Source organism: Micromys minutus (genome assembly GCF_963924665.1).
Source record: "Micromys minutus genome assembly, chromosome: 4".
In the NCBI taxonomy this organism is placed as follows: Eukaryota; Metazoa; Chordata; class Mammalia; order Rodentia; family Muridae; genus Micromys; species Micromys minutus.
Genome location: NC_137973.1, coordinates 40,552,597 through 40,580,594, shown reverse-complemented (window position 1 = coordinate 40,580,594; position 27,998 = coordinate 40,552,597). Strand labels below are relative to the sequence as shown.

The 27,998-nt window shown below is 37.8% G+C and overlaps 2 protein-coding genes across 5 annotated transcripts in view; one reads left to right on the top strand and one right to left on the bottom strand.

Moving 5' to 3' along the window:
- On the bottom strand, positions 1 to 26,561 carry DRAM2 (DNA damage regulated autophagy modulator 2). 2 transcript variants are annotated; one of them, XM_080915506.1, is made up of 9 exons: positions 26,475 to 26,561; positions 22,273 to 22,386; positions 17,746 to 17,890; positions 12,710 to 12,777; positions 11,135 to 11,274; positions 6,602 to 6,779; positions 5,728 to 5,810; positions 4,438 to 4,530; positions 1 to 3,935 (listed from the first exon to the last, which is right to left on the bottom strand). In XM_080915506.1, the coding sequence occupies exons 3-9, from the start codon at positions 17,874 to 17,876 to the stop codon at positions 3,825 to 3,827; spliced, it is 804 nt and encodes a 267-aa protein (XP_080771632.1). In that variant the 5' UTR covers positions 17,877 to 17,890; positions 22,273 to 22,386; positions 26,475 to 26,561; the 3' UTR covers positions 1 to 3,824. The 2 variants fall into 2 exon arrangements, with proteins under 2 accessions (XP_080771632.1, XP_080771633.1); XM_080915507.1 differs by having other exon boundaries at positions 17,746 to 17,887.
- A 92-nt stretch (positions 26,562 to 26,653) lies between these two features.
- Positions 26,654 to 27,998, top strand: part of CEPT1 (choline/ethanolamine phosphotransferase 1) — a 41,749-nt gene continuing 40,404 nt past the window's right edge. For 2 of the 3 annotated variants that reach the window (XM_080916395.1, XM_080916397.1), the window contains exon 1: positions 26,654 to 26,715. The gene's annotated coding sequence lies outside the window, so the exon portion shown is untranslated. Of the gene's footprint in view, positions 26,716 to 27,351; positions 27,421 to 27,998 lie in introns of those variants that run through there. The other variant, XM_080916396.1, reaches the window with a different exon arrangement.

Genomic DNA, 27,998 nt, shown 5'->3' with positions numbered 1-27,998 from the left:
ATCTGTCTGCCATCTTTAATATAAGTATTTAAATGATACACAAAGGAAGATAATATGACTAGTAATTAAGAAAAGAAACACATTATATATCAATTCAGCCATTGTAAATAATCAGGAATACAGAAAGAACATTTTAACATGAGCAAATCTCAGTAGAACTAATATAATCCAAACAGAAATTAAGCAACAGCAGTAAAAAATAAAACACTAGAATAGAAATCAATTACATCTTTATCCATAAGGAAATGTCAGTTAAATCTAAGATAATACTTTAGAATTATTGAAAACACCTAAAATTAAAACGTGTCAGTGTCATCAAAAGATTCAGAGATACTCAGTAGCTGTGAAATGTAAAATGTTATCATATTAAACTCAAGCAAACATTCTGGACATTTAACAAATAACTAAATGCACACTTCTTATGTATTCTAACGCTCAGTCGTGGGTATTTCTTATTAAAAAATTAAAGTTGACATTGACAAAAACCTTTGTGCCAATAAGAGTTTAAAATTGAGCACAGCCCAAATATACTCCAATGGATAACCATTAAACAGTCTGTAACATGCTATACAATGGAATACCATTTCTGAATAAAACAAGAGGAACCAATGCTTCATTAACTGGCTGATGAATCCAAAGGCACTATGTGTAATATAGAGTCAATTTCAGAGGATTATATGACATATGATTCGATGTTATGTTCCTGAAACAGAAAACTATGGACATGAAGAGATTAGAGGTTAGATATGAAACTCTATGAATGAATAAAAAGGGTAGTGTTAAGGATCTTCTTTGTGATAACACAAAGTTCTGCATCTTAAGTGTGGTCATACATTATACAATTAAAATGTCAATAATTATAAACACACATACATGGCAAACATGGGCATGTGCAACCTACATTAATATTGTCACTGGCAATTTCCTAATTCTAATATTTTACCATAGTTACATAAAGTATTCCAACTGGAAGAAACAGATGAAAAGTGAATGGTATTTTATATTATTTTGGTAACTTCCTACAGTGTAAATAACTCTTTCAAAGAATTTCAAATTAAGAAGTTTGAAATTAAAAGTGTAAAGAACAAAATAAAAGCCACTTTTATCTTTTAATCAGTAACTTCCCTCATCCTTTAGGAATACATTAAAAAATCTCCATTACATAACTGAAATAGTATATAACTGAACCCTGTGTGTGCGTATGTACGTGAGTACACATATATGTACACAAATTTACAGCTTCTTCTACTTAAAGCCATGTAATGTAGCTGTAACTGTTAGCTTGAATTAAAATCAAAACTAGCATGTTTTCTTTTTCTTTTTTACAATATCATGAAGAGACTTGTTCCTCCCCACTTCAGCATGGGATATTTTTCCTTCATCGTCAAGTTATGAACTTTTACATGAGGTTTTACATGAAAGACTTAATTTACGGCTTTTCTTCAGCATATCTAAATCGCCAGCATCATTGCACTTGAGGTTTGGAGCCACATCCAGTAGAGAAAGCGTTTCTCAATCACAATCACTGTATTTGACAAAGGGGACCGCCACTAAAGGTAGAATATGTAGCATTACTCAGTGACAAAGGGATGATTCACAGGCCAGGTGACATGAGACAAGATTTAAGTAAATGACTCATTTAAAACTTACCAATTGTGGAGTTCATTTACTGTTTTGAGACCACAGTTGACAGTGTATTTTCTTTTTTAAAGTTTCTGTGCACAGTTTAGATTTACTTATAACCTAAATACTTGGAAGAATTCTCCAATGCAATACTGAAAATTATAAAACAAGTCTTTTTCATCTGTTACTCCATGTCAGTCTTTGGCAGAACTGGCACGGGATGATGTACTAAGGACGTATTTCTGACTGGCTAGGAAACAACATACCATGCTTTCCTGGTTGACAATCCCTCCTTTAATCCTACTCACGTTTTCAGTCTTGCTCACTTCAAAGGGTAAATGTTGACTAGCAGAATTTAAATACCTTCCAAATTAATTTTCACTATAGATCACTTTCTTATTGTAACTATATTTCTGAGAAGTGGTAATTTTAGCAAGTCTATGTTTTTCTCTTAACTGCCTTCTCCACATTTGCTTTCATAAACTTTCACTCTATAAATCATTACGTATTACTTCTCATAATACCATGGATACTTCATAACTTGACTTACTGGTAGAGAGAAGCTACAGAAAAAGATATTTTTCCATATGCGGTTACATCATGCTTTTCTAAAGGATTTAATCATGATATGTGTGCAATTTCTTTTCTAGTAGCAAAGTCAATCAATCAGTATTCACTAAAATATCTCCCTGTTGACTGTAGCTTCTCATAGGTAAACACTCTATTTCTCTATTAGTCTAAGTTATTTCTTCAAATATTGTTACCGAGCTTGGTATTCAACAACTTATAACTGAAGTCTACAGCTCCACCATTTAAATAGGTTTCTTTAAATTCCTTTTTGATATATTTTACACTTTTTCTTACCACCTTTTCTTCTGGTTTCAGCCCCATTTCCTCTGAAAATATAAACTATGTTAGTATTCATCAAGGACCATTTTACAAACTAATTTGACCCTGAATATTATTTAGTTCAGTATTTCCTTTTTAATCCTAGTCAGCATCTAGAAACCACCCTTTACCTACACAGAGATCTAAATTGAAACTTCATAATCATTTGTATGACAAGAGAAAAAGATTCAGATTTTTATTTTGAATTTCAGTCTCTTCTTCAGATCTAGGTTTTAAAAAGATCATATTCCAAAAAAAGGCTAAATATCTGCTCAGAACTAATTTTACTACTAATTATAAATTTCTCTAAATGAAAAATCAAAGATCCTAACTATAATGTAGAACAATTTTTGTGTTACTAATCCTATTTCCTTTGTTTTTTACAGACTTTACAATCTTATTTGGGGACATTAATGTTTATCTCTATTTATTTATTGTGCATGTGTATCCGCATACGGAGGTCAGAGGATAACTGGTAGGAGTCTTTTCTTTCTTTCCACTAGTCAGGGCTGGCAGCAAGTGATTTTACCACTGAGCAATGTCATCAGCCTTAACCTTTATTTTGTAAAGAATAACATAGTAGCATATTTGCAAATAATCTCTCTTCCACTGTAAAAATTCTAATCTCAGAGAGAAGACTTGATAAAATTGTTATAAGTATATCTGATAGATCTGTTAATATTCATGTGGCCAGAATCAAATAAATACCCACTGATTTTGGGGTGCAGGGAGGCAAAATTTAAGCCATCAAAGAACTCAGATGATTTCAGGCAGGTTCCTACTTACAAAGGAGATCCTACAACAACAACAGCAGCAGCAGAAGCAACAACAACATATTTTTAAGCACTGTAAGAAAAGCATTAATATAGTAAAACTTCAGTTTAAGCCCTGGTTCTAGATGATTTGCTGACCGATGCTAATTACTGTGGGCCATGGAGAATGTCTTTCATAAAAGTACTCCTAACAAAAGGTACTTTTAAAATAAGACAACATGTTTAAGGCCCAACACAGAGACTCCTCCGTGTAGCTCAGGTTTTCTTTGATAAAGTAGCAGATACTACAATGGTGTTATCCTTTGGTTTTATTTTCTGGATTATAAAAAAGTCTATACATAATATTTCTAGATAGTCTTTGTAACATCCTTTAAGAAAACTTATCAGATGGCTTATTACATTTCTTCTGATAGCATCTTTCATTAGTGTCACTGTAAGCCTTGATTAACTGATTCAAATTTTCACAGTATAATAAGCAACTTTTGTGCATCTTTTCTCAGTCCCTGAGAATTGCCATCATCACAGAAAATTTTTATCCATTCACTGGAAATCTCTGGAAAGCAGTGGTGTTCTTTCACTGGTAACAGGGCAAGGAACAGTGTCATAGAGGGTTAATCCATGTAAGTTGGCTTCCACCCGTAAAGTAATTTTCTGGAACAGAAAAGAAAATTATTTAGAGAAGTTTTGTCCTTATGAGAGATTATATTTTCACTATGCTCCACAGGATATGTAGTCAGAGAAAGAAATTGATCTTATAGGGAACAGGAAGTCACTGCCACAGACACCATCCTGAGAACCCAGTGACATGGTAAATCCATGTTCTTGTCTTACTAAGTTTCCTATTGTTCTTTTGTATTTTGTTTTTCCCCAGTAAAGCCATGTGTTAGGGCTGGGTCTCAGTGAATAAACACAGATTACAGAATTTCTTCAAATATGCTTTGCAACTCCATTATCAGGGCTGAAGCTTACTTGCAACACACAATTTCCTCAAATCCAGGAACAATTTCACTAGAAGTTACTCCTTATATCCCTTTCTTTGATGCCAGATTTTAAAATGCTAATTTTCAAAGCGAACAGAGAATCTGTCAATGAAATATTCTGTTATTCTACATGAAGGAAGTTATACTGAACAGAATTGAAACTATTTTATTACCTGAAAATCACGAATATAAGTCAGGAAAAATCCAAAGAAGGAAAATGACATAGACCACTCCGCTGCAGTAGTAATCATGTGAAGCACATAACCCTAGAGGTTAAAGAAAAAAAACAAAGGATACTTTGTTACATCCTATTCAAATAATCTTAGTTCTTAAATTAAGCAACATCAAATTCTTATAGACCAAATCTTCCTTTAGAAAATCATTCCTTGATTTTTGAACATGTTTTGAGAATTGAGTAGTTACTAGGAGTCCTTCCTGGCCCATAGTAGATGTCTTTGTTTCATTTACAATAAGTATAATTTCCACTAAATAACCAAGACATTCTACAACCAAGGACTTATAGCACCACCCGACCCCTTCCAGCCACAAATTCATAAATCAACATCTGTCATTCTTACTTAGGAGACTGAAGGACGATCACAAACTTAAGGTCGGACCATTGAGTGAAATGAAAAAAAAAAGAAAAACTCCCACCTACCTACACACACACATACATACACACACACACACACACACACACACACACACACACACACACACACACACAACACAGCATGCATCTGAATAAAATCACACTTGGAAGTTCAAGAATACTTATAATAAAATTTCATAAAGGCTATTGGTTGAAGCCAGGCCCTGGTTCTTTCTCCCAGCCCTATGCTCATAGAATAAGACTTGGACTCAAATGCATTTACAAATGCCTGGGCCGTACAGCTAAGTTCTACTCTGACTTAATCATAACTAAAGACAACCTGTTTATTTTAACCTACATTCCGCCATGTGGCTGATTACCTGCTGGTCAGGTTCCATTTGTCCGTCTCTTCCCATGGTCCCAGGCCTATCTCCTGTGCTTTGCTCTATCCCACAATCCTTTCTCTCTCCTGATGTCCCACCTCTATTTCCTACCTAAGCCCCAGGCCATAGGCTTTTTAATCACAGATGATACATCTATACAGTACACAAAACATTCTCTCTATGGCTATTTTTAGAGTTTGTATACTAATTTACAACACTAATTATGTAGGGTATGGAGAGATGATTCAACAGTTAAGAACACTTGCTGTTTTTCCAGAGAAACCAGGTCTATTCCCAGTTTCCATGTTGGGCAGTTCATTTCTACCTGTTAATATAGCTTCAAGAATTCAATGCACTCTTCTGGCCTTTGCAGGCATTGAAGTATACACAGCACAGACACATGCAGTGATAATAAATTAAAAATGAAAATAAATCTTTAAAATCACACACACACACACACACACATTTTATAAACCCCAAGCTCTTACTTTGTCTTCCGGGTTCCAGTGTAGTTTCTGTACTACATCAGCACCAAAATCACTACTGTACAAAATTGATGAGCAAGTCATCACTATAAAAAAAAGTAAGTCAAGGAAGACTCTCAGAAACCTGAAGGTTAAAACTTGTACATTGTAACAATAATAAATAATTTCAAATGCTAACTTTAAATGCTAGCTTTTATTACAATGGTCCAATCTTATTTCTTTAAAGAATTAATGTCATGGGCAGTCCCTTAAACTAAGATCTATCCAAAGTAACCAGGAAATGGTTCTTTCTCGTAGCTCAAAGAATAAGACTCAGACTCAAATATATTTACAAATGCCTTGGCCATACAGCTAGGGTCCACTCTGACTTGATCATAACTAAAGATAACCTGTTTATTTTAACCTATATTTTGGCACATGGCTGACTGTCCTTTCCTCTTTACTCAAAAATTAGTAGCTCTATCATAAATTTCCACTGAATACTTTACTGTAGTGAGCATAAAAATTTGTCCTTGCTTTCTTTGAAGTATGACCATGTCTAACACTGCTTGTTCCTAGCTCAGTTAATTTCAGTCTGAATTTCATGTACCAATGAACAACGTCCGCTAATGGAGGGTGACTTTAGAAAAACTGAGGGATCTGGAGCAATGTCTCATCAGTTTAGAGCACATGTTGCTCTTGCAGATGACCTAAATTTGGTTCCCAGCATCCACATTCAATTTGATGGTATCTGATACCCTCTTTTGACAGCTGTGGCCACACACAATAAAAAAGATTAAAATTAAAAAGTGGTTCTTACATTGTACCAACATGTACTCACTTATTTTGTTATTCTATTCTCTTTCAATAGTAAACCACACCTTATTACAAAGGATACTGCTAAGTGCACTTACTCCACACCAGATAACCAACAATAGTCGGACCCAGAAGACTTGTTTGCTGTGGATTTTGGGCTGCATTTTGTAGGAAAGGATGGTCTGAACAAACATGTAAAATGATCCCATGCTAAAGGCAAGGACAGCTCCACATACATGTACAATAAATAGTGTTGATTTCTGAGAAGCAGAAAAAAGTCAATCAATGAGAAAAACAAAGAACACATTGACAGTATATCACTTAAAAGCACAAGCCAGACAATCCAATAGGGCTAAGTGGAGATTACACAATTACTTCCCCAAAGCACAGGAAGATTACAGCAAAAGCAGATGACTTGTTCATTTGCCAAAAATAACAATGTAAGAAGTGTCTATGTATTTTGTTTCATTTATTTAACGGTTTTATTGGATTCTATTAGGGAGGTGTCAGGCAGTTTTTAAAGTCATTAATATGTCAATGAATAAAATAGACACTCAGTTCTCACAGTTTATATTCTAATGAAGGTTCACAAAAATTAATAACCTCAGAGCAAAAAAACATTCCATGGTGAAGCACACAGTGGTGATGGTAAATGGAAGCAAGGTCAAAAGGCAGAGACCTAGGAGGTCAGAGGAGGATAGTTTAGATGCCATTGAAGGGATTCGAGGCACTACTGAGGTACTGCTTATGCCACAGGGATCATTAAGTTTGTTTTGATCATTCCACAGATTATCATAAGTTATGATGTTGCCTTTATTTACTTACATTTAATTTCTAACTTTACATTACATCTGATTCAAAGAGACAACCATTAATCTCAAATTTCTACAATCAATGTTTAAAATCATATTTTAATTGAATCACTGTTTTTTGTTTGTTTATTTTTTAGTTGGTGCTGTTTGTATTTCCTTTTGGCCAACACTTGGCACAGGGGGTTCATAATGATTAAGAGAACAAGGGAAAGGCATAGTTAAGTTTTCTTATTTTGGATTAGTTTAACAATCTACAAAACCAGTTGATTTGGTATCTCTCAATAAACTGCTACAGCTGATTTTCAACATACAGAAATCAGAGGTTTTGATTTTTCAAAGGTACCAATTTCCCCTTTCAGAGAGGGGGTGGGGCTAGTTGCTTGGATTTGATAAAACTAAATATAGACATAGCTCAATCAATGTCAGTATATAGTTACTTAGAAAAACTAATAAAATGGAAATGGGAAGGAAAAGAGGAGGGTAAGTATAGACGGATAACACAGCTAGTTGACTGGTCTTATGGAAACCTACTGCAGTAGAAGCTTTTTAAACCATATATATTTATTAAATAAATTAAATGGAATCAAGTAACAGGGGGATACAAAGCCACAAGAAGACATCTCTTATCATCAAGCAAAACTTTCAGTGCTAGGAATGGGTCACATCTAATTGAGCTGTTGGTCAAAAGGGTCACAAAAGAACCTCTAAACAACTCATGGTCTTGCCAAAGCTATTTGTTCTCTACAAGATGCTGATGGTAAGGCCCTATTACTGAAGACAACACCTACAAATCTCACTGAACACAGAGAAGCTATGCTCTTGCCTAACTAGAGCCCTTTCCCCCACTTCCTAGTGTTCATGGAACAGGAGGGTGTATTATGCAGTGTGCTAACCCAGTTGAAAATCTTCATTCTACAATGGTGATTTGCCTGCAAGATATGCTGGTTCAACAGTGGTACAAAAGTTGTAGGAGCAACCAACCACTAGCTGATTATAAGATGGAAACCATGCCTGGCTTTGATAGAGTGGCTAAGAACATGAAATTAGATAGTCATAGACGATCTAATTTGGTTTTGGAGAAAACCAAAAATTATTGTTCTACTAAAGAGACACCACAATAAAATGACCTTTAATGACATTCTGCTATATTCATAGGTCAGGGTGTCACTCAGCTATAAGCAGAGAAGCTTTCTTCTGCAGAAGATGGGAACTATTATGCAGAGAGTAAGAAACCTTGAAATGCTAAGTCCTAATTGGGATGCCTTCATCAAACGCCTTCCCTCAGGGTTCAGGGAGTTATGTGAAAGAGGAGCCATAAGGAGTATAAGGGCCAGTGGACATGAAGATACCAAGGAAACAGTGCCTTCTAGACATAACTGGCACACGTATAAACTCACATGCACATGGCCTGGTTAGGTACAAGTCTGATGAGGAAGTGGACATGAGCCCCCATTCCGGACCAAAAAGCTACCTGAAGTTAACAATGTCTCACAAAGGAAAAAACTTGTCCAGTGGAGTCTCTGCTGGGTATACAAAGCACACTTAAGGACAGACCTTATATTCAGCAACAGATGAGCAACACAAGACAAACACAATGGTGGTTTTGGCACTTTTTTTTTTTTTTTTGCCCCATAGTGCTTTGTTTGGGCATTTTTAACCTTATAGGTCCCAATTTTGTATTTAAATGCCCTCTCTCTCTCTCGCCCTCTCTCTCTCTCTCTCTGTCTTTCTGTCTGTGTATTTGTGTGTGTGTGTGTGTGTGTGTGTGTATGTATGTATGTGTGTGTATATGCATGTTTTATGCTTTTTCCTATTTTTATTTTGTTCTGTTGGTGGTTTTGTTTCATTCTGGTTTTCTTTGTTCTTTTTTAAAATTATTATTTGTCTGTTTGTTTTCTAAAGAGAGAAAGAAGGTGTGGAGTTAGATAGTTGGATGGATGGAGCAGTGGAGAGGACCTAGGAGATGATGGAGAGGAAATTGTGATCAAAAAATTATTTTCAATTTAAATAGTTAATATACAATATACATGTGTAGTTATCAGTTTTATTTTTATAAATAAGCCAGATATTAAAAAACAAACCTACAGCTTATTATTATATTGTTTCATAATTTTAGGTACTAGGAACAGAGCTAAAGGTTACTGAAGACCCTAAGGATGATTTACAAAAGCTCTGGACCAGCCAGCACTATAGGCGAGCATGGAAGAGAATCAGCCCTACTGGTGTTTTTGCCTTTGATAGATTGTTTCTTCTTGAAGCTATCCAATCCATATTTTCAAATGAAAACCCTAGAAAGGTAACCCATATCTCCCTCCTTACTAATCCCTTCCAAATCTCCTGAGGGATAACTCTCCCACAGGGAAATATTTTTCTAAGTGGCACTGAGAACTCTTACTTCCCATTATTCATATTAGATATACACTGTACAAAGGTATTCAGTGTACATTAAAGTTTCAAATTCCATATAATTATAATTACTGGGCTTACCCTTGAAAACAAGGACCATATAAGAGATCTTTTCCCCAGCCTTTTTAGCACCTTCAATGTCTCTCAAAAAGTTCCTAAATAAATGAGAACTCGTAAGTACTAAGTAGTATGCAATGTGGCAGAGAATCTAGATCTATCCCCTAAAATTATTTGTAACAGTTTTAGTCCCGACTATAGAAAGTGACCAGGGAGAACAGAGTTCACTTTATAACACTCACGGCTAACTAGCCCCACACAAGTCTAGTTCTCTCTCCGTGGCACAAGGACATTGTGCTTCTTGACACAGTGCCCAGCAAAACTTCATTTTTTTAAAGTCATCCTCACAACTCTTATTTTACACTTCTAGCAAATGAAAATTAGTTAAATGATGAATTACTGAGCAAGGCTTTCTTCCTGACCAAATTCTACTTAGGTTCCTCTGAGCTCTTGCCAACTCAGTCTGATTTCTGGGATTCGAGGTTCATCTCTACACTGTCTAACTTCAGAAAGAATTCTGCCTAAATCAACCTAAGTATCTTAAATAACAAGCAATATAACTTCTTTTCTCTCATTGTTTTCTATTAGGAGTTTTCCATACACTGAGCCTCACTCTGTTTTTTGGCTGTACATAATGTTTTTCCCCTACCTTTTCAAAGTTGAGAACTTTCTCTTCCCTTCTAAAATAATCCTGTATGGGGGATCCTTTTATCTATAAAGATGGTCTTCAAGAACGTTTTCTACACCATTCTTTAATAAATGCTACTTAATAATAATGTTCAAATGGGTTAACATTTTTAAGAGGTGATTTTTTTTGTTTTTTGCTATGTTAGCCAGCAGGATCAGGGGGACAGTTATGCCCTAAAGCATGACAGAGATGGATGGTAGCCCAGCCTTTATGCTTTTTTAGAAAAAGGTAGAAAAGAAAGCGATTCTCCCATACACCCACAGGTACAGGACTCCTTGATTACAAACAAGAACACAGGGTAAATGATTATGATTCATCAGGCATATTATAAACAAAATAAAGTTTAGATCTACAATCTATTACTTATTCTGTATATTAGTTGTCTGATCTTGAAGTAACCTCCAATTAAGCATATAATAGTGTCTATAAGTAACTGTACCCAAGAAACAGTTCTAATGATTTATGATTATTTATATCAATGATTATGAATTTTTCTAGTAGTGAAAGCAGCTGTTTCACAAGGCTCAAATGATACAGCTGAGTTCTGTTGGCTGCAGACAAAAGTAGCCCATGACTAAATACCTCAGCTTTCCACTTCACAACAGATACCAAAACATTTCAGACAGATACTGACACTGGGTTAAAAACAAACCTGAAAATTTGCCACAAGAGAAAGTCCTAGACAACTCAGTATCCCTAGTACAAGGCCAGCCTTGTTTAATTTGATGACAAGGTTCTCTTCAGGGTTCAGTGCATGAACTTGCTTGTAACGAACATAGATGTTAGCAATGCCTGGGAAGAGAGAATTTGAAAAACAACAAAGTAATGAGTAACCAAGGGAATAACGTGTCCATGAAGTGTTCACAAAGGTCAGTCACTACCCAAAAACAGACTGTCTTTTTAACATTAAGTTGAATGTAAAAAAAAAAAAAAAAAAAAGAATTGTTTTATAGTCACACCATAGAACTATTTGAATCTGTTTGCCTAGATAAGCCGTTTACTTTCCATGGCCCACGTGTCTTCAACTACTTAGTATAAAACTTAGAACATAATTTTGATGTTTCTGAAGAAAGCTCTCATGAAACTCTTATAATAATAAACTCACAATATTTTTGGGTCAGCATCAAAGTCAACAGTAGAATCTGGATGGGCCAAGAATAGGAAAAATCAACAAATCTCTCCTTTATTTTATGCTGCTGCAATAGGATCAAGCCTACACAGCAGTCAGTTACAGAAGAGACCAGATCCTGCTTTACATACTCATGTTTCAAGAAAGGGCCAAATCAAACTTTCTACTGCAGTTACTGCCACACAACTGAGAAGGACAGCAAACATGACAGATGTGCTTTGTAGACATGTTTTGAAGAGTGTAAACAGAAAACATGTTTATAAAGTATTTTTCCTAATTTCTAGCTTTTCAATGTTCTTGTACATTCATTTATTTATGAATTATTTGTGTGTGTGTGTGTGTGTGTGTGTGTGTGCGCGTGTGCGTGAGAAAGAGTGTATGCCACTCACCAGCCTTTAGGAGCTGGTTTTCTCCTTCCCCATTATAGGTTCTGGGGATTAAACTCAAGGTCTTCAGGCTCAGTAGGCAAGTATTATTACTTCTGGAGCCATCTTGGTAGCTCTAGTTTCTCTTTTCATGCAAGCAAATAGTATATATTGAATTGATGGCTGAAATTATTTTAAATATTTTATTAAACAAAAGTCAGGCTTTCGCACACAAAAAGAACCTGATGATACAGTATGGTAAGTTCTGTGGCAATGAGATTAACCAAATAAAAACACAATTCCATTTCTACTCTTAAACTTTTAAACTGTTTATCAGGAAAGAATTTAGCTGTAGTCAGTTTTACTTTCAATTCTTGATATCACTAGTTGTTTAAGAAACCTAAGGCTGCAAGGCATGTTTAGTTGTCCTTGCAACTTATGTTGAGATAAGTCTATTATAGTCATACAAATATTTCTTCAAAGTGTAATTTTATAAATTAGCATTTCTGCCTAAGCTTCCCCTCACCCTGAACCCTTGGAAGGAAGCAATATAACCAAGAATTTTCTTTCCTTTTCTTTTTATTTTTTGGAAACATAATTATAATCTATAATTTAGTAAAATATATTCTCAAGTATTGCTAGGAAGTAAGTAGTAATACAATATTTAAAGAAGAAATCAGCAATCTGACTCTTCATTTTGTGTGCTAAAATCATTCCTATTTCCATTACTTACCTAATACTGCAGCAATATTTAGCATTACTCCAAAGAGGCATCTTTCAGGAGGTATAGTCCCAGTGTCACTGAAAGGCAAAGGGAAGTATATAGGCTTTTTGCCATAACAGGAACTATTTTAAGACCCTATCCTTTAAAAGCTCCTGAACTCAACCCATATGTGTGTGTGTGTGTGTGTGTGTGTGTGTGTGTGTGTGTGTAGGTATGTATGTATGTATGTATATATATATATATATATATATATATATATATATATATACATATACATATATATGTGTGTATGTATGTGTGTGTGTACAACATAATTTCAGTTTATATTTGCCTACTCCTTGTCATATCAGATCTTTTCATTTCCAAATAGCAGAAATCAACAAAAAACAATTTAAAACAGGCTATCCTTGATATGTTAACAGTATCTGTGTGTCAGCTTCACCAGAGTGAAGCAGCAATGGCCCTTTCATAGCCCGTGTCTCTTTACACTAGCTGTTCACTGCCTGTACTTCAATTAACACCTGTCCATTAACTGGTCATTAAAAATACTTATCAAACACCATTCATCAGTTACTGTATTGGGGTTTCTATTGCTAATAAGAGACATCCTTACGAAGGTACTCTTACAAAGAAGAACATTTAATTGGGGTTGGCTTACAGTTCAGAGTTTTAGTCCATTGTCATCAGTGGTAGGAGCTGACAGTTCTACATGGGCGGGCAGCAGGAAGAGAGTGACAGTGGCCTGGCCTGAGCTTCTGATGCCCCAATGCCCACTCCCAGTGACATACTTCCTCCACTACCTGTGCCACTCCCTATGAGTCTAAGGTGGCCATTTCCATTCAAACCACCATAATCCACTCTGTGGCTCCCATAAGCTTGTAGTATTATCATATTGAAAAATGCATTTGGTCCAACATAGTCTACTGCAGTATCAAAATTGTTTAAAAATCTGAAGTTCAAAGTCTCTTCTGAGATCTGCAAAATTCTCTTAACTATAATCCCTTATAAAATCAGAAAGTATATCACATAATTCCAACATACAATAGCACAGGCTATACCTTTCCAAAGGGAGGAAAAGAACATAATGAGGACACAATGGTCTGAAATCCAGATGGGCAAACGCCAAACATTGCAACTCCAGGCCTGATGTGAAAGCACTCTTCGGATCTTCTATTCCTTTCAGCTTTGTTGACTGGCACGCACCTCTTTCTCTTGGGTTGGTTTTACTTCCTGTTAGCAGCTCTCCTTGGCAGGTATCCCATGCCTCTGATATCTCCAACATCTTGGGGTATCCAAGGCAATCCAGTCTTCACCTTCATAGTCTCACACAATGGCCTCCCTGAACCTCCATGCCGGGACAGTCCCAACATACACCTGGCCTGGAGGTTTTCCTTAACCATGGAGGAAGATTCAATAGCTCCTCTACTGTATCTTTGACACTAAAGCTTGAACCACATAGCCAAAGCTGCCCAATTCTGCTGCTTTCTGGGGCTGGAATATTGCTCCACTTTTTCAAATAAATTTTCAACAGCTTCCTGGTTTTGATGGTTTCCTGCACTACCTAATCTTGGCTGTCGTGGAAATGCCTCTGTAGATCAGATTGACCTCAACCTCAGAGATCTGCCAGCTTCTGCATTCTGGGTGCTGGGATCACATGCATCAGTACATTCTGCCTTAAATTTTCTTTAATTTCTTTCCACAAATTGAAAACTTAGGTGGCCACTCCCAGTATTACCTTTAGCCTTAGGCTTTTCTTAATTTGTTTATAGCCTTGAATGAAGGACTTGGTTCCTTTACACTCCCTGGTGCCCCTTTTCTCCTCAACTTATACATTTTTTATTTTTCCTCGCTCAGTTTGCTTCCTTTCATTATAGATGTGTAGCTACTAATTAATTACCAAGCAACACAGTCCATATTAAGCTGTCTGAAAATCTATCTCATCTACCAATGCTATTAATCCCTAAGTCTTCAGTTTGGCCTCAGGCAGATTATTTATTTATTTATTTATTTTTTGGACAAGGGCAGCAAGCAAGCACATTCTTCACCAAAATATCAAAAGAAAAATGGTTTTGGACTTAATGTTTTAGATAGCACCTACAATCCTTTGGCAGAACATTTAAGCTAATTATATATATTAAACATAAAAAAAAAATGAGCCTTAGAGAAGTATAATTCTACAATTTAAATATCCTAGTGTCATAGAAAGAGCTCAGGATTATCATCATTAGAAAAATAAAAGCAGAAGGAGACTGGGGGGGGGGGGGGTTGGCCAGAGTGCCTGGAAAGACCACAGATGGGACTGGCAGAGAACTGAAACACTCAAAAGACACTTAGTAACTCCTAGTTATGGAAAGCTCAGAAATGCAAGAAAACAAATTTTCAGAGGGAAATAAAAATGCTGACAGGCTCACATCAATTTTAAATATATACCTTCTTACAGAGATACAAGGAATTGTCTGGTTCCTTGAGCTATGCATTTCTCTAACACAAGGGTTACCATTTATCAGTTATTACCAGAAATGATAACTTGAAATCATAAAAAAAATTGGGGGTGTTATAAACAAACCCTTAGTGCACCCAGTTTGCATATGACTTTTGTGTGATATCTCCATTACAGAAACCACAGCCACATGGTACCCATTCTGAAGCACACTCATTTGTCAGAGCTTCATTTGACAGTTTTAATGGCTCAACTAAACCTTCTGGTTTACCGCTTTTTAAAAGATTGCCATTTTCTGTGTTAGAAAGGCTATCTATGGGAAGGTTAGTAAATGAGGAAATGAAACAATTGCAGCAAACACAAAATAAAAGGTACTATTTAGACAAGGACAAAAGTAAAAAAGTAACTAATTCAGTGTTTCTAGTGTTTCATGGGCCTCAGCTATATCCTAGGTAAAATCATTTAGATGAAAACACAGGGCAGCTAGGTAGTACTCAGTGCTGGTGTCTTCGCCTCCAGCCCTACTTTAATTCCTCTAACTCTTCCTCTCTCTGTTTAGTTCCCCATTCGAAATAAAAATGTTTTAAAATTTTAGTATCTTGGAAACTGCTCATAATTATTAGTTTTCTCATATTCTCTTTGTGAATGTATAAATACACCTGGGAGTGTCAAATTAAAAAGCTCACTTTGTTGTCTATTCAGCAATACCACAGAGGAATATACCGAAATTTCAATAGTTTGTTGCAATTGTTCAGTACAGTATGTTAAGTTATGTAATGGTGTCTTTATAATCATATTATTTCTAATATCCAGAGAGGAGGAGATATTACTCATGTTCACAACTTAACATTACGAATTAATCTATATTAACAGTGAGAAAACAAAGGGAAAAAAGAATCTTTTAAAATCACAGATAACAAAATCAATTCCAGAAGCCATCAAATCACCTATCACCTTCAGAGGCAGGCATGAACTTCAGGAGTGATGAAGGTACTTTGACTTTATTTTCTGAAAGATTTGCTCAATTTTATTTTATGACTATGTGTGTGTCTGTGTGGGTCAGAATAAGGCATCAATTGCCCTGGAACTGGAGTTACAGGGAGTAGAGGGCCACTCTGTGGGTACTGGGAACCAAACATAGGTCCTCTGCAACAGGAATCATTCTTAACGGTTGAGTCCACTCTAATGACTTCCTGTTTGTAAGCAGTATTTTCTTGTTAAAAGTTTGTTGCAATAATTACCCCTTCTTCTGTAGTTTATAAAGATGGGGTTAGGGAAGTTGGAAAGATGGCTCAGCAGTTACAGCACTTGTTGCTCTTACAAAGGACCTGGGTTCAGTTCCCAGGAATCACAAAGCTGCTTACAACCCTCTGTAACTCCAGTTCCAGGGGGTTCAGATGCTCCTACCTGGTCTCCAAGGAGATCAATCATGTATGTGGTACATATACAGAGCAGGCTAAACATATTCAGAAGACTAACAAAGTATATTAAAAGTATTAAAAGTGGTTATGAACGTGGTACATGTGACTGATTACCCATAATCAAACTGTTGGTAGTTTTAAAATTTCAAATATGTAACTGTTGATACTTATTTTGTCAGAAATATCTAGCCAGTAAGCCATGAATAGTAAGAGCACAGCCCCTACAGTAACCACTTACTGAGTTGTACCACTGAGAAAATCACATACTGTTTTAGGCCCTGTCTCCTTTATGATTTAAATACTGAATGTACTGGAGGTTTAGCACATAGGGAAGCATTATAGGTAGTTGTGGGCTCTTTAAGATGAGAAGACTAGACGAGGTCTTGAAGCTACTGGGTATGTACACCTTAAGGGAATTGACAAAACTCTGGCCTCCTCCTTGCTTGCTTTTGCTTTCAGGTCACAAGGTGATTTTTTTTTCTCTATTACTACTGCCTTCATGTATGCTTTGTCCCAGGCTTAAAGCAAGAGAGCCAATTAATCATAATCAGAACCATTACAAGAGTGAGCCAGAACTGTCAACAAATAAGAATACAAGTTGATTATTTTAGATATACATCACAGGAACAGGAAGATTACTACAGACTCTTCTTAAACGAGGACAGATCTCTCTATCTCACGTGGATGATGCAAGGATTTGATTACCTAAGGCACAAAGACTTAGAACATTACTCTGCTACATAATAAATCAATAAACATTTGCCAATACTACCTTTTCCTAACATTACTCTTGTTTGCAGAATTTTTTAATTTTATAAGGAAAGTAATTCTAATTCTAGGTTCTGAGGCAAGCTCAAGCACTTATTTAGATGACAAAATACTAAGAGGTTAGAATCTATTAACTGACTGACTTTTACCCAATAGTCCCCGTTTCTCTCTATTTCACGGAGAGAATCAACTGCAAGTCCTATTTTATGTTTCCTCTGCTAAATAACAGTATTAAAACTTGAATTTTCAAATGAAAATTGAAATGCTGGATTCAATGTAAACTATGAATATAAACTAAAGATTCTCCATGCTCTGGGGAACGTAGTTTGATGGCAATATGTAGCACTTACCTGGGCCTGTGTTCAGTCCCCAGTACTGTGGGGGTTACTTCTACATGACCAATGTACTTCACTGACCTGATATAAGGCAACGCAGGGTCAACATGGTGGAGTGTTATTGCAGTGATATATGAGAATATGAAGGTAGCAAATGTCCAGATTACAAGGGCAGATGGAAGAAAACTGAGGCCTTGCTGAAACCACCACATTTCAGACAGGTCTTCTGAAGCAGAGAAAACAAACGAGAAACAGTAACGGATAAGTTTTTCCACTCCATGTTAGCCACTCAATCCCCACACTTGTAATCTCACCCCTCAAGCATCCTCCCCACATCTCTGCTCACACCTCTTCACTTTTTAGAACTAAGACTCACTCATTGGCCATGGCCAGAAACTTGCTTTCTATCTATCTTATCATTTCATGCACACACATACACACACACATACAATTTAAGTCATGTCTATATTACAATAATGTAAATCAATGAGCTAGCTGTTATGATGTATCATTCAGATAATTAAAACACTCAGATAATAAAAAAATCCAATAAGCTTTTTCCCCCTAATATTCTCAATCTACAATTTATCAGGTCAATGAATGTGGGGAAGGGAGCTACTACAATCTCTGTACTCTCTGGACTGTCAAGTACCTTACACACTGATGAGCTGGCTGGGTAGTATAACATCTAGCACCCTTAGCAGGAAAGACTGAGGCATGATGAGAGGACTGACATTTTCATGCCTTAACCAATCATGCCTCTGAAATACAGTTTCTTGCAAAATCCAAAAGACACAAATCAGATGATCAAAAAATGTGGTGGATGATACCTGTAATCCTTGGCATCAATGCCAGCACAAGAGATATCTAGATGGGGAGAGTGAGGCCTTTGAGCTACAGTAGCCAAGTGACGTATTCAGTAGCAGAGTCAGTTTCAGTGGTCAGATTCTCTGGACCACACCCTCTCACCCAGGCCCTCATGATAAACAAGAAATGGGGTATTTGGAGCCACCAAGTTTTTTTTTTTTTTTTTTTAACTGTCTGACAAGATGATCCTAAACCTTGAACCCTAAAATCCTGAGGTCAGCAACTCTTTCAACTTAGTCTCAGCTGGCCTGCCTCTCCCCCTCCCTGCCCCCATCTGTCTGTCTGTATGTCTCTCTCTCTCTCTCCCTCTCCTCTCTCCTCTCTCCTCTCTCCTCTCTCCTCTCTCCTCTCTCCTCTCTCCTCTCTCTCTCTCTCTCTCTCTCTCTCTCTCTCTCTCTCTTTCTCTCTCTCTCTCTCTCTGAGACAAAGTCTCAAGAATTCCAGGCTGGTGTACTTAACTGTTGAGGTTCCAAGTGTGCATCACAACAAACCTGGTTGATGTGGTTCTGAGGATCAAACCCTGAGCTTCTGGTGTATTAGATAAGCCATCTACCAACTAAACCATATCAACTGCTCAAGAAGATAGGGTCCACAGAGTTTGAGTTGTGAGTACAGATGGTAGAGAAAAGACAGCAAATGATGTAGGGTTTCAAAATGCAAAAGCGCAGGAAAACCATGGTCATGAGACCATGATCACAGTTAAGTTCCTTTATCGAGACCAATGACTGGGAGGACTGTAGTCAGGAACAGGATGACAAGCAAGGCATGTGGCTAGTAACTCAAGTCAAGCACAGAGGCTTCCATTGTGATCTATTGTAGCCTGAAGAGCAATGGAAAGTGGATGGATGGATGGATAGATAGATAGATAGATAGATAGATAGATAGATAGATGAACAGATAGATAAATAGATAGACAGACAGATAGATAAATGAGCTTGCAAACAGCGATGTTGATGGCAAGGGGAAGTAGAAGACTATTAGCATGACACCAAGGTTCTCATGACTGATGTGTAGCTGCTCTGCTATTTCAAGAAATCTTTCTCTACTTCCCCACACAGAGAGACGAACTACTTTTTGGACCTTCCCATGAGTAGTGTGTCCAGAGACAGTAAAAAATGAGCCATCTGGGCCCCAAGGTGCTCAGTGAACTGAAGTGTCAGAAGAATACAATTATACAGAAACATGGGCTCAGCACCTGCAGGCATGCCGCAGAGCAGCACATGGCCTGCTATGGGCCATCGTCACCCTCACACCTCTTTTACACCCTGTTACTTTATTTTATGTATATGGGTGTTATGCTACATATATGTTTCTGTATCACACATGTCTTGGCACATTGGGAGGGCAGAAGAGGTTGCCAGATCCCCTGGAGTTGGAGTTACAGCTAAATGGTTGTAAGCTGCCATATGGGTGGTGGGAACTGAACCTAAATCTCTTCCCCAGGAAGAGCAGCCAGTGCTCTCAACTGTATACTGTCAGGTCAGCTCTGCAGCTCCAACCTCTACACATTTTTCAAGTCTAGCTCTAACTCAGGAGCCTGTACTTCACCAACAAAGACACTGATCACACTGAAAGGTAGTATCTTGCTTGGTTTTCCTTTTTCATTAAACCTTCAGTTTTGGGAGAACAAGAAAGAGTTGTTTTCATCACGCTTATACTTCCGGTTCCAGTATGAAGGGTTTTTTAAACAACCCACCTAAATATACATCAAGGCTGCTTTCTCCTTAAACTCCACACTGAAGATATTACATAATAACAGGTCAAGAATGTGAATAACAGATTCATTTACTTTTTTGGAAAATTAATTGTTAAGAATATAAATACTTTAAAATTAAAAGTAATTGTTTCTAGTACTTCCCATTAACTATGTAAATACTAAATCAAATTCCTTGAATTTGAATAATGTTTCACAATCTTCTACTTCTTTGTCCCAGGCTGACTTTCTCAATAACGAAACCTCAGATAAACTGGTTGTCTACTTCAGTCATATGACAAGTTGCAATACAAGAATACTTATTGTGCTATGTAAGTTTCTTTTCCTTTGTTCTAAAAAGTTACCAGTGTAAGCAGGACTCAAGTAATTTCCTGCCTAATTTATCATAATCTCCTAAAGTTTTTCCCTTTCTGAACCATCCACAACATTTTCATTTATGTATCTATTTATTCTTCTTGGCGATTCCTTGTCAATGTCCAATAGGCACTTTCTCTACAGTATGTGCTAAGAGAATAACCCTGATGGGTGCATTTCCTTAGTTTGCTCTTAAATGCTACTTTAATTGCTGTTTCCAATCATTCTTCTCTCAAGACTGCAGGAACTCAGTTCTATTATTTATTGGTTTTGTCAAGTCTTACATGTGCTTTTTCTTAGATCTTGCACTCTTAGAAACCTGTAATGTGACAACATATATTCCTACATTCCCAATACTTTTTATTAACTCTCCCCTTACTCTCTCTCCCTCCTTTCTTTCTGAATCAACTAATCTTTATTTAGTAAATGAGTAAAGTCAATAAAAGAGAGGAAAGGTTATCATGTACACAAAAGGTACTAAACGACTGGTCCTATGCATGAAAAAGTAAACCATGCATTATACTTGTATAAACCAATTTAAAATCCACCAGAGAACTTTATGATGGTTTCTGTATGCTAGGTTCAGGGAGTGGTACTATTAGGAGGTGTGGCCTTGGAATAAGTATGTATCTATGGCTGTAGGCTCAAGACCTTCAAGCTAGCTGCCTGGAAGTCAGTATTCCACTAGCAGCCTTCAGATGAAGATGTAGAACTCTCAGCTCTGCCAGAACCATGTCTGCCTAGATGTGGCCATGTTCCATATTCCCACCATGATAATGGACTGAACCTTTGAACCTGTAAGCCAGCCTAATTAAATGTTGTCCTTTATAAGACTTGCCTTGGTCATGGTGTCTGTTCACAGCAGTAAAACCCTAAGACAAACTTCAATAAAATGACAAAACTATATTAACTATAAAAATACAAACCAAGAAACACCTACAAACACACACACACACACACACACACACACACACACACACACACACACACACACATTAATCCTAGACTGGCAAGAACTCCCTATGTAGTCCAGAAGGATTTTAAACTCATGACTTTTTGTTGCCATCACAGGATTATAGGCATGTGCCATCACATCCAGTTTAATCAGTACAAGGGATCCAACTCAGGTTTTCCTGCATGTTAGGCACTCTACAAACTGAACTACCCTTCCAGACCTCTTGAATGTGTTTTACGGCTTCCAAACATGAGCTTGTATTTGTGTGATCATTAAATCTGAAAGTATTCTAAAATCCAGCTATTTAAACTGTGGGTCATGTAACTGAATGTGGGTTTAAGAAAAATAATAGGAATAAAAGAGGAAATGATTTCTGAACATATAACCAGAAAGTAATCCAAACGCAACAGTATAACAAATCCAGAAATACTTGGGCATAGTTTGCAGAACTTCTGTACAACCTTGGCTCTGGTCATACCAGGTACATACACCATGCACTCATTGCCTGAAACACCTCAGCTCAGACTCAAAGCTACTATGTGTTAGGAATCAGTTTTTAGTGTTAATATAATATTTTCTTTTTTTAAGCATAATGGTTTAATTAAAAATCAAAGTAGTAAATTCTGATTGAATTGTTAGAACTGATGAACACACACACACACAGAGGGAGAGGGGGGATGGGAAGGGAGAGGAAGGGGTAGAGGACTGACTTACTAACCTGGGCCAACTTTGGGTTGATTCCTTGGCTTCTAGTTTCTCAGAGCATGTAGACTGTGAGCGATAGAAAACGTTATACAGAGTCCACTTCTCGATGGTATCTTTAGTCTACCGCCTGGATATGTAGAGAAAGCAGACATATTTAACTGACCTTGATCTTTCTTTGTGAGAGAGGGAGATTTTTCTGGCCTTCCACTGATAGAGTGTACACAGTTTTGAAATTCTAACATTTTGAGAAAAGGTAGTTCAGAGGAAATGAGTTACATAATTAAGAGAAAATGTTTGCTTATTAGTTTATAAAAATATTACTCATTAAAATTGTGATATTTTTGCATAAACTGTAAAAACACTGCCTCAAACATGTAAACAGGAGATCAAGGTATGATCTTCCTTCCTGTTCTAGTAGGAGGCAGAATTCTATTCCTAGTCCTTCACTGTTCTTTTTTGTTATAAGCCAAATGCTTCCAAAGAAGGATTTAGAAATCTTTAGAAATTGTGTTTTGCATTTAAAAAGCTAATATGATCTATTCAACATTTAGGAGTTTGGGTAAAATGTATGCTTGAAATATTCTGCTCATCCCACTACTAGTAGGAGAGTCTCCTCCCTATTTTACTGCTTTTTACTTCTAAATCCTTAATATCTAAAACACAGCAGAAGGCTGGAAGGATAGTTCAGTGTTACCCGGAGCATATGTAAATAAAAGCCAGGTGTGACAGAATGCTTGTAACCCTAGCATCGAGGAGGAGAAAGAGACAGGAACATTCCTGAGGTTCACTAGTCAGTCTCCTCCACATTGTAAATTCCAGGCCACTGAGTCCTTCTACCTGTCGAAAATGTATATGTCGAAAACACATGAGGCTTTCCTCTGTTCTCAACAACCACAGGCATACATATACACCTGCATGTACAGACAGTCACTCAGACAGACACATACAGAAGAGAAAGGCTATCATCTTCTACAGACAACCATTCCTGAGCTCTTTGCATAAAGAAGTAACAGTTCCTGAGAAAACTGGGCTTGCACATCTACGGATCCTTCCTTCTACAGCATAAACATTAGGAAGGTAAATGAACTGAATGAGAGAGGCTGCTTCACCAACCGCCAACACAGGGACTCACCCCCCCCCCCCATCACACAGAATGAACAAAAACTGACACCAAACCATCCTAACTCCAGTGACTGGTTGGATTTTCTATTTCAGTAAGCAGTGTTATCATTTTCCTAAGATTCTTGGATATCACAGTAACTCATGCAGAGCAGGCTTTCTCCCCAAAATGCTCACACGCTACCACAAAATGATGGCAACCCTACTTCTGTAAGTCATTTATTCCTTCCTTCCTCCCTTCTACCAACTGTATAGTGTAACCACTCTTGTTTAGATTCTCCATTCCTGGTTGAACTGCTTTTCTTCCCCTCTATTCATTCAACCTTCATTTACAAACTAACAAGTATTCTCCGTTCAAAACCTTTTTAAAAAGTAAAACAGTGTAATCTTGGGGAAGCTTCAAAATTTATCTGAGCCAGTTTTTTCTTTGAAAAATGCAGATATTACCAGCACAGATTGTGCCATACAGTAGTTAATAGAAAGCTAGTTATTTATATTAATATATAATAAAATTTCAAATTTCAGTTCCTATGCTATAGTCACAACTATTCATATGCTCAGATCCCATCTAGGGGCTAGCAACTAGACAAAGTACAGGGCATTTTCTTATCATGGAAAAGTTCTAGCAGACTCTGCTACAGAGTTATTATAGAAGTTACAGTGACATTGTGGAAAGACCCTAACACACTGGTGATGTATAATCAATAGTAGCCTTTAATATTGTCTAATATTTTTATATTACATTTATTTATATGTTTTATATGTATGGTGGGTGAGGTGGGGGTTTATATGCCCAGGAATCAGTTTTCTCTTTCCACTATGTGTATCCCAGGGATTGAATTCAGGTCATCAGAGTTGTTGGTAAATATCTTACATGTTTGTTAAGCCAGCTAAATAATAGCTGTTTCAGTGAGGTTTATTCAAACACTAAATGAGATTATAGATGGCAGGTTCCCTCAGTAACTATGTGCTCCTTTTCAAAACGTGGAAGATAAACAACCCGTGTTATGAGTTCACAAAATGTCAATCTTCAGAACTGCCCAAACTGGTTCCCTTTCCAAATCCCGAAATCTACTTACAAAAAAAGACACATTATCATTTCAAAATCAAGATTTTAAGCAGGGGCTGGAGAGATGGCTCAGTGGTTAGGAGCAATGGCTGCTCTTCCAGAGGTTCTGAGTTCAATTCCCAGCGACTACATGGTGACTCACAACCATCTGTATGATACCTGCTGTGTCTGAAGACAGCTACTGTGTACTCATATAAATAAGAATTAATAAAAAAATTTTTTTAAAAAGATTTTAAGCAGCACACAAATTTTAGCCAATGAACCAACAGTATCCGTGGCGTGAACACTAGAATGAAGCGTTGTGAGCAAAATATTTCCTTTAAGGACCTGATGCTTGATATTCTTTATAATAGTGATCTAACCGCTGTAATTTTAAAAAAAGTTTTAACTGTAGGAATTTGGCACAAGACACATTTCTCTAACCCTGAACATTATCGTTTCTTTTAATTCTATAATTATCACTTTCTAATTATTGGGTTTTAGCAAATTTTCAATTTTCTGAGATACAGTATTCTATTTGAATATAAGTATAAAATATTATAACAATTCATAAATTGCAGTCATAACTACCCATACACAGCTGTGTATAAATTTTTCAGAGGTATGATGTACTTGTATATGTTTAGGCTTAGAAGATTCTAGCTGTTTAAACTGACTACTTAGAAGCCAGGCGGGGCTTAAAATACCCTTAAGAGTCTTCCAGAGACAACAGAGAAACAAAAGCAGACAGAAAGACATAGAAGACTATCAACTGTCCAGCACCTTCCCCTCGAAAGACTAAAGTATGAGAGCAATTTTAGACCAAGCAGATTAGAAGTGTAATGGTTAGCTATTTTATAGGTCAAGACATTCAAGAACCCCTTTAAAGAGTGTTTGCATAGCAAACAAGAAGCTTTATGTTCAATATCCAGAACCAAAAAAAAAAAAAGCTTTAAAATTATGTAGAAATATATAAGAAAAGTTTACAACAGTAAGAATGTTTAGCAAATTGTTTCGCATCTCTCACCCAAATTCTCTGCTTATTTTGAAGCTCCATGAGTCAGAAATCCAGTTACATTTCTGTTCATAAACATTTAAAAGCCACTGGAAATAAAATGAATGTTTTTCCACCGTTTCTTCTAAGTGGTAACAAGTAAAGAATAATAAAAGTGTAAACTCTGGATGTTCCAAGTGAATGAACAGGTGGCCTCAGGCTTTTTCCAGAGGCATGTAGAAACAACAGGCCACAAACAACGCATAACAATGACTATTTTCCTAAATTCTACTATGGCCTCTTGACAAATTTAACGTTTTCCAATGTCTAATCTCAAAGCATCTAGTTACACAGCCGTGAAATCAAAATTTGATAACGCAGCACAAATTTGTTGCATTGGGGTACTTCTTTATAAATTAAAATTGAGAAAGCTGGAGAACGTATTACTGTTCAAAGGAGCGTTGCTGTTAGGATTCACAGGACTCATAATTTCCTTTCAACTTAGGACTACTCCCTGAAACACAATCATGGGGTGTAGACTGAGCTCTGTGTAAACACAAGGTCACAAGGCATCTCAGTTTTGAACTTCCCCAGCCCCCACCAAGTAGAAATAAGGACACAGGGATGACAAAGTGTATTGTGGCAAAGGTTTCATTAGCTGATAAATCAAAAGCAACCACCTGCACACAACCCCTAAGTCTTGTAAAGTACAAGAGCTTCACTGTGTCTGGCACCAGAAAAATATAAGGGACATCAGACAAGCTGGTGGTAGAGTTACCAAAGAGAGGAAAAAGTGGGACGCGGAGACCTCAGCCTAGTTCTCATCTCCAGTGATCTGTGGGTTCCCGGAGCTGCCCAGCTACTCAGGTCTTGTGCATCACGAAGCTCACGGAACCAGATGAGGCTGCCACGGGTCGCATGGCTTCTGCGCCCGTGGGATTAAGGGGACTCGCGTTGCGCCTTTGCTCTAGGTTTGCGAATCACCCTTGGACACAGCACCTAACTAGAAAACCCGCTGGGCACCAGGCCAGCCCTTTCCCCACCTCCCACTCACCTTCTTTCCGGTCCCGAAGCGGCCAGCTCCAGCCTCAAAGTGCAGAAGAGGCCCACTGTAGAAGTCTGGGCGGAGCCCCGGGGCGCGCTCCCGAGTAGCTCGGAGGCGCGCCGCAGCCTTTTCTGAGTCCCCCCTCTTTACGGCAATCGTGAAAGTGTCGTGAACGTGCTGCCGCCTATCAGTCACTCAGTCGCCTGGAGTCGGAGTTGCTATTTCTAGGCTTGTGCTTGTTGGGTTCGGGGTAAGGCTGCGGGGGCCCGGTCTAGGGAAGGGGCGGGGATGTCGCGGACGTGGCGGGGCGCTTTTCTCCCGGGAGGAGCGGAGCGAGGGCAGGAGACTCTGGGCTGAACGTAACTGGGTAGCTGCGGACTGACTAGCTGAAGGGGAACGCCGTCCTTGCTAGCGCTGGGTGGCCTCGCGCGCGGTGTTGTGGGGACGACAAGGGGCGACGCTGGCAGTCTGGAAGGCTCTGGAGTCGGAGGTGGAGGGGCGCCTGCGCGGTGTGCAAACCGTGGTCGTGGGAGGGAGCACCCCAGGCTAACCCCCCGGTGAGCCCAGGGCTGGGGCGCTGGCTTCACGGAACCGACCTTGCCTGGCGGGTCCACACCCTCCTGGCCCGGTGTTGCCAAGTCCACGAACCATGCAGCATCCTGTGCGGTCTTTGCTGTCCTTTTGGGAGCGGTAGTGATGTTTCCTGGCTTGGGCCACGCTTCATGTTGGGCAACTTTTCTAGAAATTTCAGCCCATATTGACAGGCTCAGAGATTGCCAGCCAGAGTTTTATTTCAGTCGCGTTCTTAGAAGGAAATTGCTGGGTTTGCCTGTGTTCCCAGGAATGCTTGGCTGAACCTCAAGCATTACATTTTACCGACTTTGGAGTTTTCCAGTTCGGTGCTTGGCATTTTGATACCAGTTTTTGCCATGTTGTATTACTGCTGTTGTGGGAGGTAGGTGTGTGTGTATGTGTGTGTGTGTGTGTGTGTGTGTGTGTGTGTGTGCATATATATGCTAAAACTCTTTAACTCACCAGGCAACCTCTATTACAGCAGTTGGCAAATCCATAGTCAGTTTTCAACAAGTATAAGGACTTTATTTGTAAGTTGTTTCTTTCTACTTTTGAACGGTCAGGGACATGTTCAGATCTGTGTGTGTTGAATCGACTGGCTCAAACACAAGGAAACTGTTTAAGACATTTAAAGCATTGCCAATTCAAAACGTTTGGCATTTGATGAGTTTTGAAGCTTTACAAGCATTTTACTACATATTTATTCTATACTGAGAATAACTGAAGTCCCTGTACAGGTGGTCACTGCAACACAACCCTTCCTTGTAAGAAACAAATTAGGTAAATCTGACTCTCACATGACCAGTTACATTTTTTTGCATAGCACTTTCATTTCTAAGCTAAATGTTTTGCTCTTTGTTGTTGTTGTTTGGTTTTTTTGGTTGTTTGTTGTTTGTTTGTTTGGTTGGTTGGTTGGGTTTTTTTAGACAAGGTTTCTCTATGTATCCTTGGCTGTTCTGG